Here is a 13,923-nt window from a genome sequence, read left to right on the forward strand (position 1 = left end):
GTCAAATAAAGTTGTGTTTATTTTTCTTCCAATGTAACCCAAATCCCTTTATATCTATTTTCATATTGTTTAAACGGTTATTATTTGATAAATTGTATTTTTCGATTATCGGGGATCACATAACTTAAAATTGGGGTTCACCAAACATTTTTTTTTTTTTTTTTGATAATTTTCTTACTATGCAAACAAACTTATAAAAACTACTCTTTTGCCATATAAGAATAATTGTCTTGTCCATAACAAAAATATATACTCGTATTAAGCAATTTATGTGATCATCGTTTTTTTTCTCAAAATTTTTGTCGACTTTATCAAACATTTGAAATTTGTCCCCCCAAATTATAAATCCTGGTTCCGCCACTGGTGAGGAATTCGTTAGCAATAATCAATAAGGAGGATGCTAGAAAGTATATTAATGCTATGAATTAGGGCGTTGTGGTTAAGATCAACAAGACATATTAGATTTACGTTTCACCTATCATTACCCCTATTTTGAGGAGCATAGGTGCTCTGATTGTTATTATTACACCAATTATGCAAATTCAAGCATCAAATGGTTGGTCTGCATTAATGTTTGGAGAGTTAAGTAAAACTTGGGTGTGGGTGGATCTGGATTTGGTGGGGTAGTGGTAGGGATATACACAATTTGGTCTGGACCGTAATCAAACCAGACCAAATCGCATTTTAGCGGTTTGGTTTGCGGTTTGGAAAAATACGGTTTGGTTTCGATTTTTTGGGAAATATGGTTTGCGGTTTGATTTGGTTTGGTTTTTCAAAAATTATAAACCAAACCAAACCGTAAACCAGTAAACCACATTTTAATATTTAAATAATTTTTAAATAAATTAAAATAGTTATTATATATTATAAAAAAAATAAAAAACAAAAAAATATGAAAAATCATTAAAAGATTATACGGTCAGTATAATACTATAGTTTTTTTCCACTGCCAATTTGTTATGTATTATTTTTATTATGTGTTATTGTGTTAGCACTTAGCACTTGATTAGTTGGTTGTTATTTTTATTAAAAATTTGTAGGAGAATTTAATCCCTTCGGCTAATTATTTGAACTTTATTATAAATTTATTAATATTTGACAATTTTTAGGAAAAAATGTCATCTCATCATAAACCGCAAACCAAACCGTACCAAACCGCATTATTACGGTTTGGTTTGGTTTGGTTTCAATACTAATATGGTTTCGTTTGGTATGGAAAATTGACCAAACCGTATTTTACGATTTGGTTTGGTTTAGACTCAAACCACACCAAACCAGACCATGTTCACCCCTAGGTAGTGGTGGTGGTGGGTGGCACTGATTTGTGTGCGTGTGTGTATAGTGGGTGTCGTCCATGCTGGTGGTGGTCTAATATAGGGGATAGTGGCGGTGGTTATGGTTAGTTGAGGTGGTGATACGCTGCACCGGTGGTGGTGCGGCGTGTTTTTTTTTATTTTTTAAAAAGAAATTTCCGACGGAAATTCAGTCGAAAATTTACGATGGAATTTGTATCCGTCGAAAATTTACGACGAATTTTTTTAGTGCCAAAAAATTTGGCAACGGCGGAATTTCCATTGGAAAAGGACGTTTTTCCTACCAACCTGTTTCTGACAACCAGTTCCGACGAAAATTCCGTCGAAAACGGGTTTTCCGACGAAATTCAGGGTGTTACCAATTAAATATTTCCCGTGGCCTGTTTTCTAGTAGTGTTTCTTATGTTTCGTGCTTTACCCGTCTCATTTCCATTATAAATATGAGGCTTATTTCCTTAGTTTTGAGACACTAAAAATCATTCTCTTTCTTCCCACACCAAAAATTATTCTCTCTTCTCTCTTCTATGCTCTAGCCTAAACACTAGGCTACCTTATTCTTCCACAATAATTCCCTTAAGAACTCCAAGGAGTCCGTACTTAACCAGTAGTTCTATACTTAAATCAGGGTGTGAAAGGTATAATTGTTTGAAGGTTTGGCCCCAAATCAACTCTAATTTTGATAACACGATATTATACACGATTTATATGTGATATTTGGTCATGTTTTATTGTGTTTTCTCCATTCTCCTAATCTTTTGAGCTATTATTCTTCCTATTTTGGTATTGCTCTTCTCGGTTTGTTTGTTTTTGTTTTTATAAGAATAGGGCTCGATTTGCGTGGAACTTATTTTGATTCCATGATACTTCTTTATATGGAGCGTTTCTAGCACCAATGGAGCATCAAAGGGAGCATTGTGGCAGCATACTCCACAACTTGTTGCGGCTTGTAATATGTTAGCCACAACCTGGTTGTGGCGTCTATATTGGAGCAAGGGAGAGGCAAATATAGCCCACTCCACAGCCCGGTTGTGGTGGTTTTCTTCATGCCATAACCCACCTGTGGCAGCTCGTTTAGAAGTCCTATTAAGATAGAAATACCTAGTTTTATGAGAGGATATAAATAGGTTATAGATAGACTTTTATTAACCACTTTTCATATATTATTTTAGACTTCTTTTTGGGTATTACGTTCTTCCATATTATTTTCTAGGGTTTTGCTTTTCAAGATTCAAGATTTCATAATTAATTCCAAGTATTGATTCCATCCCTCAATTCTTATATTTAATTATTGTTAATTATGTTTTCTTTATTGATTATCATTCTTGTTTTCATTAATATGTGTGAGTAGTTTCCCTATTCCAAGATCTAGCGGAACCCGAATATGATTAATGCTTGATTTAATTCTTTAAATTCTCTAATGATAATTGCAATTGATATGCTTAATCTTGGATGTCTTTAGCATTTGAATATCATATTATTTAGTTTAATTGTCATTCTTGATATTTAGTTATTAATTCTCAATTATTTGATTTGGTTACTTGCTTAGTACTTACTTGAGTCTATTTAATTAGTTGAACCATAGTCTCTTGGGATCCGACCCTTGCTTGCCCGTCTACATATTAGGTTTATTTTTTTTAGGTACGCGACACACCTATCAAATTTTGGCGCCGTTGCCGGGGACTAATGGTTTCATTCTAGTTATTCGTGATTCGTTTTTACTAAGCATAAATTTTGTTGCTTCGGCTATTGTCCCTTATGTCTTTGATCTCCTATTTTAGTTTCTTTAATGCATGCAAACTAGAAATTCAGGTTTAGAAGATCTAGCACCTTTTGATTATGAGATCGAAGCTACTGCAAGAAGACAAAGAGGTAAAAGAAGGAGAAATCGACACACAAGAAACATGGTCGACCTAGGAACAAAATCTGTTTTGGAGTATGGCATTCCTGATACAACAACCAGATTCCTCTCTAGTATTGTTAGACCACCTGTCACCGCTCAGAGCTTTCAATTGAATCCCCAGTTCATACAATTCATCTCTAGTGATTCTTTTGCGGGCTCACCGAATGATTGCCCTATGACTCACATAGACAGTTTCTTGGAGAAATGTGACATTATGAAGCTCAATGGTGTCATTGATGATGCTATTAGACTACTCCTTTTCCCTTTTTCACTACGGGATATAGCAAGGGAATGGTTACAAGATGAAGGTATTGGTTCTTTTGATACGTGGGATAAGCTTGTCAAGGCCTTCTTAGTGAAAATTTTGGGGCAAGATAAAACGACAAAATTAAGGAACGCGCTATCTACCTTCCATCAATCTAATGATGAATCCCTATATCAGGCATGGAAAAGATTTAAGCGATTGCAAAGACAATGCCCTCTCCATGGTATTCCATAGTGGATGTTGATACAAACGTTCTATAATGGTTTGACCCATGAGTTTCGCATATACATTGACGCTGCGTCCGGAGGTTCTATCATGACTAAGAACCCAACCAATGCGAAGGCTTTGATTGAGAAGATGGCGGCTAATGATAATTACCATCTAGGGGGACGAAATGTTACCAATAGAGGTAATAAACATGATGTTGATGCTATAACCATGTTAACAAGTTCTATGCAGGAATTAACTCATAAAGTCAATCAACTCCAAGCCGGTTCTCCTCGACCCTCAATGGAAACTTGTCAAATGTGTGGAACACAAGGCCATACTACGCGGGAGTGTCAACCCAATTATGATGGATTGACGATTGAGAAAGATAATGCTTTTTATACCACAACCTCCACAAGGCTATTTGATGAAGGGTGGAGAAATCATCAAGGTTTCTCATATATGAACAATCAGGCTCAAGTTAATCCTCCACCACAACCCGTTTTTCAAGAACGGGCACTTAACAATCTTCAATCCATACACCAACCACTACCTCAATCTTCAAATGTTGAATCCGTTATGGAGACTTTTTCTACCTCCCAATGTCAACAACAAGAGCTTATATCATAGTAATTTGAGTTACAAGCAAACCAAAATGAATATTTTGAAAACTCGATTCAATTGCTTGTTTCTCAAAATAAGAGGATAGAAACTCATTTTTCTCAACTTTCACAACAAGTGAGTCATCTAACAACTCTTCAAGATCAAGCGAAACTCAAAACGAAACAATGCAATGCAAATTTTGTGAAGAGAGATGAATTGACTACGGGAGGATTAGAGGAGAAAGTATGCAATCTGGAGTCAAAAACAGAAATGCATGTGAATGAAGGTGTCAAATATGTTGCCCTACAAGCCTATGAGGAACCGATGCCATTCCCGCAAAGGTTATCAAAAGCCATGCTTGATAAGCATTTTGGGAAGTATTCTGAGACTCTTAAGAAGGTATATTCCACCATCTCTTTTTTCGATCTTGTGGTTCAAATGCCTCAATTAGCAAATTTTGTGAAGGGAGTTCTAGATCATGATCATAATTGTAAGAAATTAGAAATTTTTTAGTAAAGGAAAAATGTCCTGATCTTTTACATGAAAGCCTACCACCTAAATTGCATGATCCCGGTAGTTTTACTATCCCTTGTATGATAAACGAAACATACTTTGATAGGGTCTTGTGTGATCTAGGTGCTAGTGTTAATATAATGCCTTCTTCAGTGTATGACAAATTAGGTCTGAAAAACCTTAAACCTTCCTCTGTATCTCTTCAAATGGCTGACAGGACTATTAGACTCCTTAAGGGTGTAATTGAAGACGTACTGGTTAGGGTTGGTGAACTTGATTTTCTTGTTGACTTTGTTGTAATGGACATGACAGAAGACCATAAGATCCCGATTATCTTTGGCCGCCCTTTCCTTGCTACAAGTCAAGCAGTAATAGATGTTCTTAAGAGAAAAGTGACCATTAGGGCTTAAGATAAGCAAGTAGAGTTTAAGATCTTTAATGACCATAGTTTCACTTTTAATGGTGGTACTTGCTTGAGAATTGATGCTACTAACCCTTTGGTTGATAAGTGTGTATCTAATAGAAATCTTGGGAGAAAAGAGGACGACATTCCAACATATGATGGCTTTAGCTACATGAAAATGAGTTCGGATACAAATCATATCAACTCTAATAGAGGTGGACATATTTATAGACAAGATTGTAGAGTATCCTCTCTGTGTGGTGGTGATCCAGGTTGAGCTACAAAAGGAGGTCGAGCTTATGACCTTAAAAACTAGTGCTTTGCGGGAGGCAACTCGTACTTTATTTTGCTTTTAGTTTTTTCTTGTATATGTGTGTGTGTGTGTGTTTTATTTTATTTTATATTACTTTTTATTTTTAAGAGGTAAGAAGAGTATAACTTATGCTTGTGGGAGTTTGTTTTTGTGCAGATTTTGAGCTAGAGAAGGCTTCATTCAGGCTGGAACTGCACGTATTCGATCAGGCAGAGCTCGCCCAATCGGGCGTGCGTAGCGTCAGCAAAATTTTTCAACTTCTATAGGCCATAACTTTGCGTTTCTTATCGGATTTAGGCGTGTGACCTATCATTGGAAAGATATTCAAGTCTACTTTCCAATGCAATTAGAATCACTGAATTATCACTTATATATCAAAAGTTATGATCAAAAGAGTACACTTGACTCAAATTTGGACTTTTTCCCACTAACACTTTGTTTCATTTTTGCCCAAATTTGTTCCAAAGAGACGCATTGAAATCCTTGAGGGTTTGGTGAAATTGATGTGGTGATGATGAGGAGTAGTTACCTTGACTACTATCTTCCCTTTAAGACAATGAGGACATTGTCTACTTTAGCTTGGGGGAAGGTTCTCGTGTGCGCTTGGTATATCTTTCACCCTCTCTCTTTTTATTTTATTTTATTTTTTTTTTTTTTTTTTGATGTGCTTAGTATAGATTATATTGCCTTCTAGGTTAGTTTTATTGCTTTCAAAAATTTTAAAAAAATCCAAAAATACGTTCTAATGAATAATAAATCATGCTTCCCTGTGCCCCATACATGAAAATTATTTTGATTCTTGGTATATGATGATGAGTATTGTGGATAGGTTAGTCATGATTTGATATTTGATTGCTTGGATGCCTTAACATGCGTCAATTTTGTCCAACTGCTTGTGAATATAGTGCTTGACTAGTTGATTTGGTGAGGAATGTGTTTTAGTTCCTGGTATGCCAATGAATTTTAGTATTGGTTTGCTACTATAAATAGTGTTTTATGACTCATTATTATGCACATTGAGGAGGACGAAGGCATTGTTCTCTTAGGTGGCCTTCAGATGAAATTAGATACATTTGTTCCTTTCTTGCTACCCATGTTGTTTCCATGACCTTTTTGTTATTTATTAGCCGCATTACAAGCCGGTTTTGTCCCATTGTTTACTAGTACCAAGCTTGGCTTGGGGGAGCAATTAGTGCATGAGGTGAGGGAGTTTGTGGTGTGCTATTTATTTGCACAATTTGGGGTGATATTGAGAAGATATTTATTCTTGATTGTGGTTTATTTTTGATGATTTTGGAAGTTGAATTTCTATAGTAAAAAAAAATAAAAAGTAAACTTCAAAAGAAAGAAAAATAATTGTTTAATGTTCAAATGTTCTAAGTGAAGGTTGAGCAAAAGAAAAAAATGAGTTTGAATAAGAAAAATCAAGTAGAAGAGTTCAAAGTTTGTCTATTTACTCAAGTTCTACATTTTTTTTATGAGTGAAATTGTAACTGGTGGAGTTGAGTTATGTTGGGAATGATTGGTCATTATTTATTTTGGCCTTGGTTTGCTAGGAATTTAGATCCCTTAAGCATTGCTTTTCTCTCACATTTTCCCAAATTTATCCTACCTGTTACCCTAAACTTACATTACAAGCTTTAAAGACCTTCCAAACTTTGTGCATAGAGTTGTGCAAATGTGAAAGTAGTTACTTATCAATGCAAGGAATGACTTCACATATTCTGAGTCGAATATTAGGTTGAGTGTATGTCTTTTTCACGAGTGTGTGAGTTAGGAGGGCAAAGTTCACATGATGGGGTTGGGATGGAGAGCGATCGAGTACATCTTTTACTCGCCACATAATTGAGAGTCGAGTGTGTGAGCACTAGTCTTGAATTCTATATGCTCTTGTGGTTTGCTCTATTTGACAATTTTTAGGGAGGATGAATGATTGAATGGATGAGATTGGTTGATTTTGAAGCATATTTTTTGGATTTACCTTGAATTAGTGGTTGTTGATTTTGATTATTTTTGGTGTGAAGTATTGATTTATTTATTCGTTGCTTTACTCGAGGACGAGCAAAGGTTTAGTTTGGGGGAATTTGATAACACGATATTATACACGATTTATATGTGATATTTGGTCTTGTTTTATTGTGTTTTCTTCATTCTCCTAATCTTTTTGAGTTATTATTCTTCCTATTTCGATATTGCTCTTCTCGGTTTGTTTGTTTTTGTTTTTATAGGAATAGGGCTCAATTTGCGTGGAACTTATTTTGATTGCAAGATATTTCTTTATATGGAGCGTTTCTAGCACCAATGGAGCATCAAAGGGAGCATTGTGGCAGCCTACTCCATAACAAGGTTGTGGCGTGTAATCTGTTGGCCACAACCTGTTTGTGGGCGTCTATGTCGGAGCAAGGGAGAGGCGAAGACAGCCCACTCCACAGCCCGGTTGTGGCGGTATTCTTCATGCTACAACCCACATGTGGAAGCTCATTTTGGCAGCGTTTAAGAGTCCTATTAAGATAGAAATACCTAGTTTTATGAGAGGATATAAACAGGTTATAGATAGTATTTTATTAATCACTTTTCATATACTATTTTAGACTTCTTTTTGGGTATTACGTTCTTCCATATTATTTTTCTAGAGTTTTTCTTTTCAAGATTCAAGATTTCATAATTAATTTCAAGTATTGATTTCTTCTCTCAATTCTTATATTTTATTATTGTTAATTATGTTTTCTTTATTGATTATCATTCTTGTTTTCATTAATATGTGTGAGTAGTTTCCCTATTCCAAGATCTAGCGGAACCCGAATATGATTAATGCTTGATTTAATTCTTTAAATTCTCTAATGATAATTGCAATTGATATGCTTAATTGATTATGCTCATGCCAATACTAGATTAGGGATAATTGGTATTGTTACTAATCCACCAATGGGAGTTGGGTTTTGACGGGTTTGAATAAATCAATTAAGGGTTTGAAGTTCATCACGGGAGTAGTTGAATGGATGATTAGGAAGTTAGATTAATGTGCTCAAGGTCTTTAATTTGCATGATTCCACGGAAGTAGGTTTGATTGTGATTAGGGAAGCCATTGATAATTCGAGAGAGACCGTTGGTACTATTCAGGGATTACTTTTCCTCTTTAATCAATTGAATTATATGTTAGGGGTAGAACAACTATTGCATTAATTGTATTCGTGGTAATGCTTGATCTTGGATGTCTGTAGTATTTGATTATCATATTATTTAGTTTAATTATCATTCTTGATATTTAGTTATTAATCCTCAATTATTTGATTTGGTTACTTTCTTAGTACTTACTTGAGTCTATTTAATTAGTTGAACCATAGTCTCTTGGGATCCGACCCTTGCTTGCCCGTCTACATATTAGGTATATTTTTGTTAGGTACGCGACACGCCTATCAAATTTTGGCGCCGTTGCTGGGGACTAACGGTTTCATTCTAGTTATTCATGATTCGTTTTTACTAAGCATAAATTTTGTTGTTTCTGACTATTTTATTATAAATAGGGTCCATGGACCTCCGTTTTCAATCATCAATTCTCATAAAAAATTTCTTGATTCTCTCTCTCTCTTTCTAAACCAACCCTTTTACAAACTAAATTCCGCATACACAATATCTAGACACACCTAGCCAAGTTCGATGTTGCCTTCGCCCTAGACGTGAAAAGTTTAATATTTTTGAGGGTTTGGTCCTAAATCTCTCTTTCAATAATTTAATTTGATTTTTTGATTTATTATTTTCCTTGGTGTTACTAATGCGTTTATTTTGTTATTTGAAAGAGGTACGAGGCATCCAAGTAAGTGCTTTAATTGTTTTATTGATATTATGATACATAAATCATGTTTAGGTTGTTATTTTGATTCCTAGTATCATGTTAGGATGCTTTTCCTAGTATCATGTTTAGGGTAATAACTAAAATTTCTAATATCAAGTATGATTAAAAGGATGCTTCCTATTTTCTTTCCTAATATCATGAAAGTCTCATGATATGGTTAAAGCTTTCGTTTTTATTGCTTAGTGACATGTTAGGGTTTGTTATTAATCTTGTTAATATCATGCCTAGAATCTTGTTATTATTATGATTTATTGTTAACATGATTATTTTAATTATGATTATTATGGTAATTATGATTATGATGATGATTACTGTTGTGTTGAATTATGTAATTTAATGTAATTTGTTAATTAGCAAACTGTTTCACGTAATTTGTTAATTTACGAATTGTTTACGTAATTTGTTAATTTACGAATTATTTCATGTTATATGATAATTAACAGATAATTTACATAAAATTTGATGATTATTATGTTGCTTGATATTATATTATTGTTATTTCTTGATCACACCTTTCATGCATGTTTAAAGGGAATTGGTACTTGTAATCACGCTTAATAAGATAATTAATAATCTTGTTTAGGGTTATTATAATTCAAGTGATCCCCAATAATAGTTTTATTTGTGCATTAATATTCCACTAATATTGATAAGCAGGTTTAGGGTAAACCTAATGATTGCATGTTAGTCAGAAAGCGCACATGAATACGAGAAGAATAAAGTAGAGGCCTATTATTAGGGCTGGTTCTTTCTCTTTTAGATTGAATTTGTACCTTCATCGTAGAACTTCCAGTCTTGGTTAACGATCTTCTAGATCGTTAAGGGGGTGTAACCTTCACCCTGTGAATGGTTTACAAGTTACTAAAACTTGTTGGTGACTCTTTTGCTCTATCTTCCTTCCCTTTGGACGTCATCTTACTTTAGTGTATGATCACAATGAGGTTCAAGTTTGAGGTAATGCTTGAAATATTCCCTACATTGTTGTTTATTAATTTTTCTTGAAGTTACTAATGCGTTTATTATTTTATAGTTGCAAGCAAACAAAATCAAAGTAAGGAATCATGCTCCTTTTGTTGCTATTATCTTTCTAACGATTTTATTATGTTTATCATATATTAATTGTTAAATATTATTGTTCAACTGCTTCCAGTATTAATGTTGATTCTATTGTATTTTTTATGATCACCATATAGCATGTTTAAAGGGAACATGTAATTGAATATAACGCCTAATAAGATAATTTGGATGATCGGTTTAGGTCTTATTTTAATCTTGTTGTTTAAATAAAGTGATCACAACATTTAGAATTATATATATGTTGCATTAATATTCAAAAAATTTAGGATAATAATAGTTTGGAGCGAATAGAATATTTTTTTGTATGCCTTTGAGATTGTAGGAATCACTTTTCACTATAAGAATCGAGTAGAGGCCAATACGGGTGAATGTGACTACATGACTCACTTCGTACCATCATCCCCGATCCTCCTTTCATGGTTCTGAACCATATGAAGTTATAAGTAATCTCAAAAATTATTAATTGGGTGTAACCTTCACAGGTCAATCGTTGTTGCATATCGTTGTCCCTTATTATGGTTGCCTTTTAATGATCCGTGAACGGTTTACGAGTTCCTTAAAAACTTGTTGGCGGCTCCCTACTTTGCTTTGTCTCTAATCGTATCCCTAATCGTATATGTCAATTCCCACTTCCTATGAGTGCCAATTGTATTCACAATATGCTTAATGTAGGTGCGCTTCAAATGACGCCTACAAGTAGAAAATGGTTTCTGGTCGGGAATCAGTTAAGATGGCAAGGAAGTATATGGCATGTTCTATGGAAGAAGAATATCCTCAAATTTTTTCGGAGTTTGATAGTCCACAAGTCAGGTCCATAATAAGACCAATTGGAAGTTTTGATCAAAATTTTACAAGAATTTGGTCCAGATTACAATGTGCTTACTTTTATGGACCAAATGCTTGTAGAATTCTAATGAAGACTACCAACTAGTCTTATAATAGACCTGACTGGTAGACTACCAAAATCTGATAAGAATTGAGGATATTTTTCTTCCATGGAACTTGCCATATACTTCACTTTCCGCCCAACCGATTCCAAGATCTCACCCATAGTAGTGACCCATTTCTAAGTCACATCGTGGCCGGAAGCATTCTTCCATTTAGCCTTTGGGCCCAAGATCTATGCCTTATGGTGATGGTTTAGAAAGCCCGTCTCCCCGGGAACATCCTCGTATGGTGATGTCATGCTACAATGCTGAAAGAAAGTCATATTAAGCTTTCTAAATGATCTAGTTTCTCTAAATGATTAAAGGAAGCAGTATACTTTCTCAAGTTTAGGTCGAGCTAATATACCCAAACTATGCATCTAGCTTAATTCTCTAAGAAGAGACATAAAAGGGATATTTAGGCTAATTTTGGCAGCATAACAACTAAATATGTCCATGTATAACACTTAAATTAAAGGAAAAATTTCCCGAAATAATCTTACCTTTGGGTCGTCTGCTAAAAATAATCCCACCTTTGGTTTATTTTTAAATAAGCCCATCTTTGCCCCTAATCTGCTCCCAATGGTCCAAAGTGACCGGTTACCTGTTGCAAAGGTAATTTTTATTTTGGATTAAACTACACGTGTCCGCATACAATTTGTCTAAAAATTTTAAATTAAAAAAATGATTTTTTTAAAAGGGGGGGGGGGGGGGGGGGGGAGGGGAGCAGCCAGCCACCCCCTCCACTAGACCACCTGCTCTATCCACCGCAATACTCCACCAGACCATTAGATCTGAATTCGTGTGATGGGGGGGGAGGAGAGAGGTGGTTTGAGCGGCCGAAATCAAGGCAAGAGAGAGTGACGGGAGGTCAAAATTGTGGTTTCGTGGCGGAGGGACGAGATTCAACTGCACATGATTTCATGACGGAGGAAGGGGTTCGAGGATGGTTCAGGATAGGGGGTTAGGAACACCTGGTTTTGTGAGGGAGGGAAAGAGGGGTTCAAGGGTGATTCAAGGGGAGAGGATTATGGTTTCGTGAGGGTTTGAGGGTGGTTCAAAGGGAGGTTTGTGCGGGTTGGAAGGAGGGGGTTCGACGATGGTTCATGGGAGGGGGTTCGACGGTGGTTCAAAGGAGGGGTGGCAGGGGAGGTTGGCTTACCGGAATCAGTGGCAAGGGAGGTGGTTTGGCTAGTGGGTGGTTTCTAAAATTAATTAATTGTTATTTTATTATTTTTTATTTTTTTAAATCTTAATTTTTAGACTAATCAGGTGCCAACATGTGTCAAGTAACTTGCTATAACAAATTAACTGACCGGTTGGGACCATTAGAACGATCGGGGGTAAAGGTGGGATTATTTAAAAATAACCTAAAGGTAGAATTATTTTTATTATTTATAACCCAAAGCCAACCAAGAAAGAGTGCATTGATTAATCACGCAAATTCTCTCCTAATTAATTATAGCGAGAGTTTAATATTTTTTGTAATGTCTTTCGTCGCACAATCGTTCTTTCATGGCCATGTAATGTTTACATAATTTTTGTGTATTTTTATGGCTCTAAAAATATTCTCTTGTATTTAGGGTCGTTTGTTAACATTTACTGAACTAAATTGAACTGAAATGATGGGAGTTGAAGTGAACTGAACTGAATTGAATAGAGCTGAAATGAATATTTTATGAGAGAAGAAAATTATGAGCTGAGCTGAAATGAACAAAACTGAAATGATTGGAGCTAAACTAAACTGAACTGAAATTAAGCTGAACTGAACATGCCCTTAATGTTTAGGGTTTAAACACATCGTTTCTTATCCTTTAAATATGTTTATCCCCTTGGACTAGATTCTCAATGACATCTCATGGGATACCTACGCCTTTGATGATATTATTGAGTAGGTGTTAGCAATGTGATCGATTTTTCTATGGGGGGGAATTTTGTCATGTCTACCAATTAAAGCGTTTGTTTTGAAAACAACTACCTATTAGAATTTTTTTTACAAGAACTACCACAAAATTGTAAAAAGTTTAAGTACGTTGCACTACAACTTTAATAATTGCAACTAGAATATTCGGCATGTAGGTTCCACATTTTACCTTTAAATCATAAAATCACCATCTAAATTGACTAAATTACATACCCTTCATAAAGGTAAAAAGTGATAAAAGTGAAACCAAATGTCGAAGATTCTAGCAAAAATTATTAGAGTGATAGTGCTACATAAAATTTTTACAACTTTGTGGTAGTTCTTTTAATTTTTTAATAGATAGTCGTTTTCAAAACACGTGCTTTAATTAGTAGTTGTTGATAAAATTTCCTTCTAAGTGATTTCCCTTCAATCAAATGACATCACTCGAATCCTTCCAAATTTAAATTAACCTAAAGTTCATTCCAAACCTTAGTGATTAGAGCTTCACTGCAAACCTTAGCTTGATCATTGGAGGATAATCTCAATTCTCTTAGTTTAACCTTGAAACATATCTACATATATAAATACTCCCTTTAGTGTTTATCTGTTTTTCCTATTTGATATATACATGGTTTTCAATGCAA

At 34.8% G+C, this 13,923-nt stretch overlaps 1 protein-coding gene across 1 annotated transcript; it reads left to right on the plus strand.

Moving 5' to 3' along the window:
• Positions 1-4,558: 4,558 nt before the first annotated feature.
• Positions 4,559-5,211, plus strand: LOC110698333. Its single transcript, XM_021875744.1, has 2 exons — positions 4,559-4,778; positions 4,925-5,211. Exons 1-2 carry the CDS (start codon positions 4,559-4,561, stop codon positions 5,209-5,211), a joined length of 507 nt encoding a protein of 168 aa, XP_021731436.1.
• Positions 5,212-13,923: the final 8,712 nt, after the last annotated feature.

The sequence above is a fragment of the Chenopodium quinoa genome, unplaced genomic scaffold, assembly GCF_001683475.1.
Source record: "Chenopodium quinoa cultivar QQ74 unplaced genomic scaffold, ASM168347v1, whole genome shotgun sequence".
Classification (NCBI taxonomy): Eukaryota; Viridiplantae; Streptophyta; class Magnoliopsida; order Caryophyllales; family Amaranthaceae; genus Chenopodium; species Chenopodium quinoa.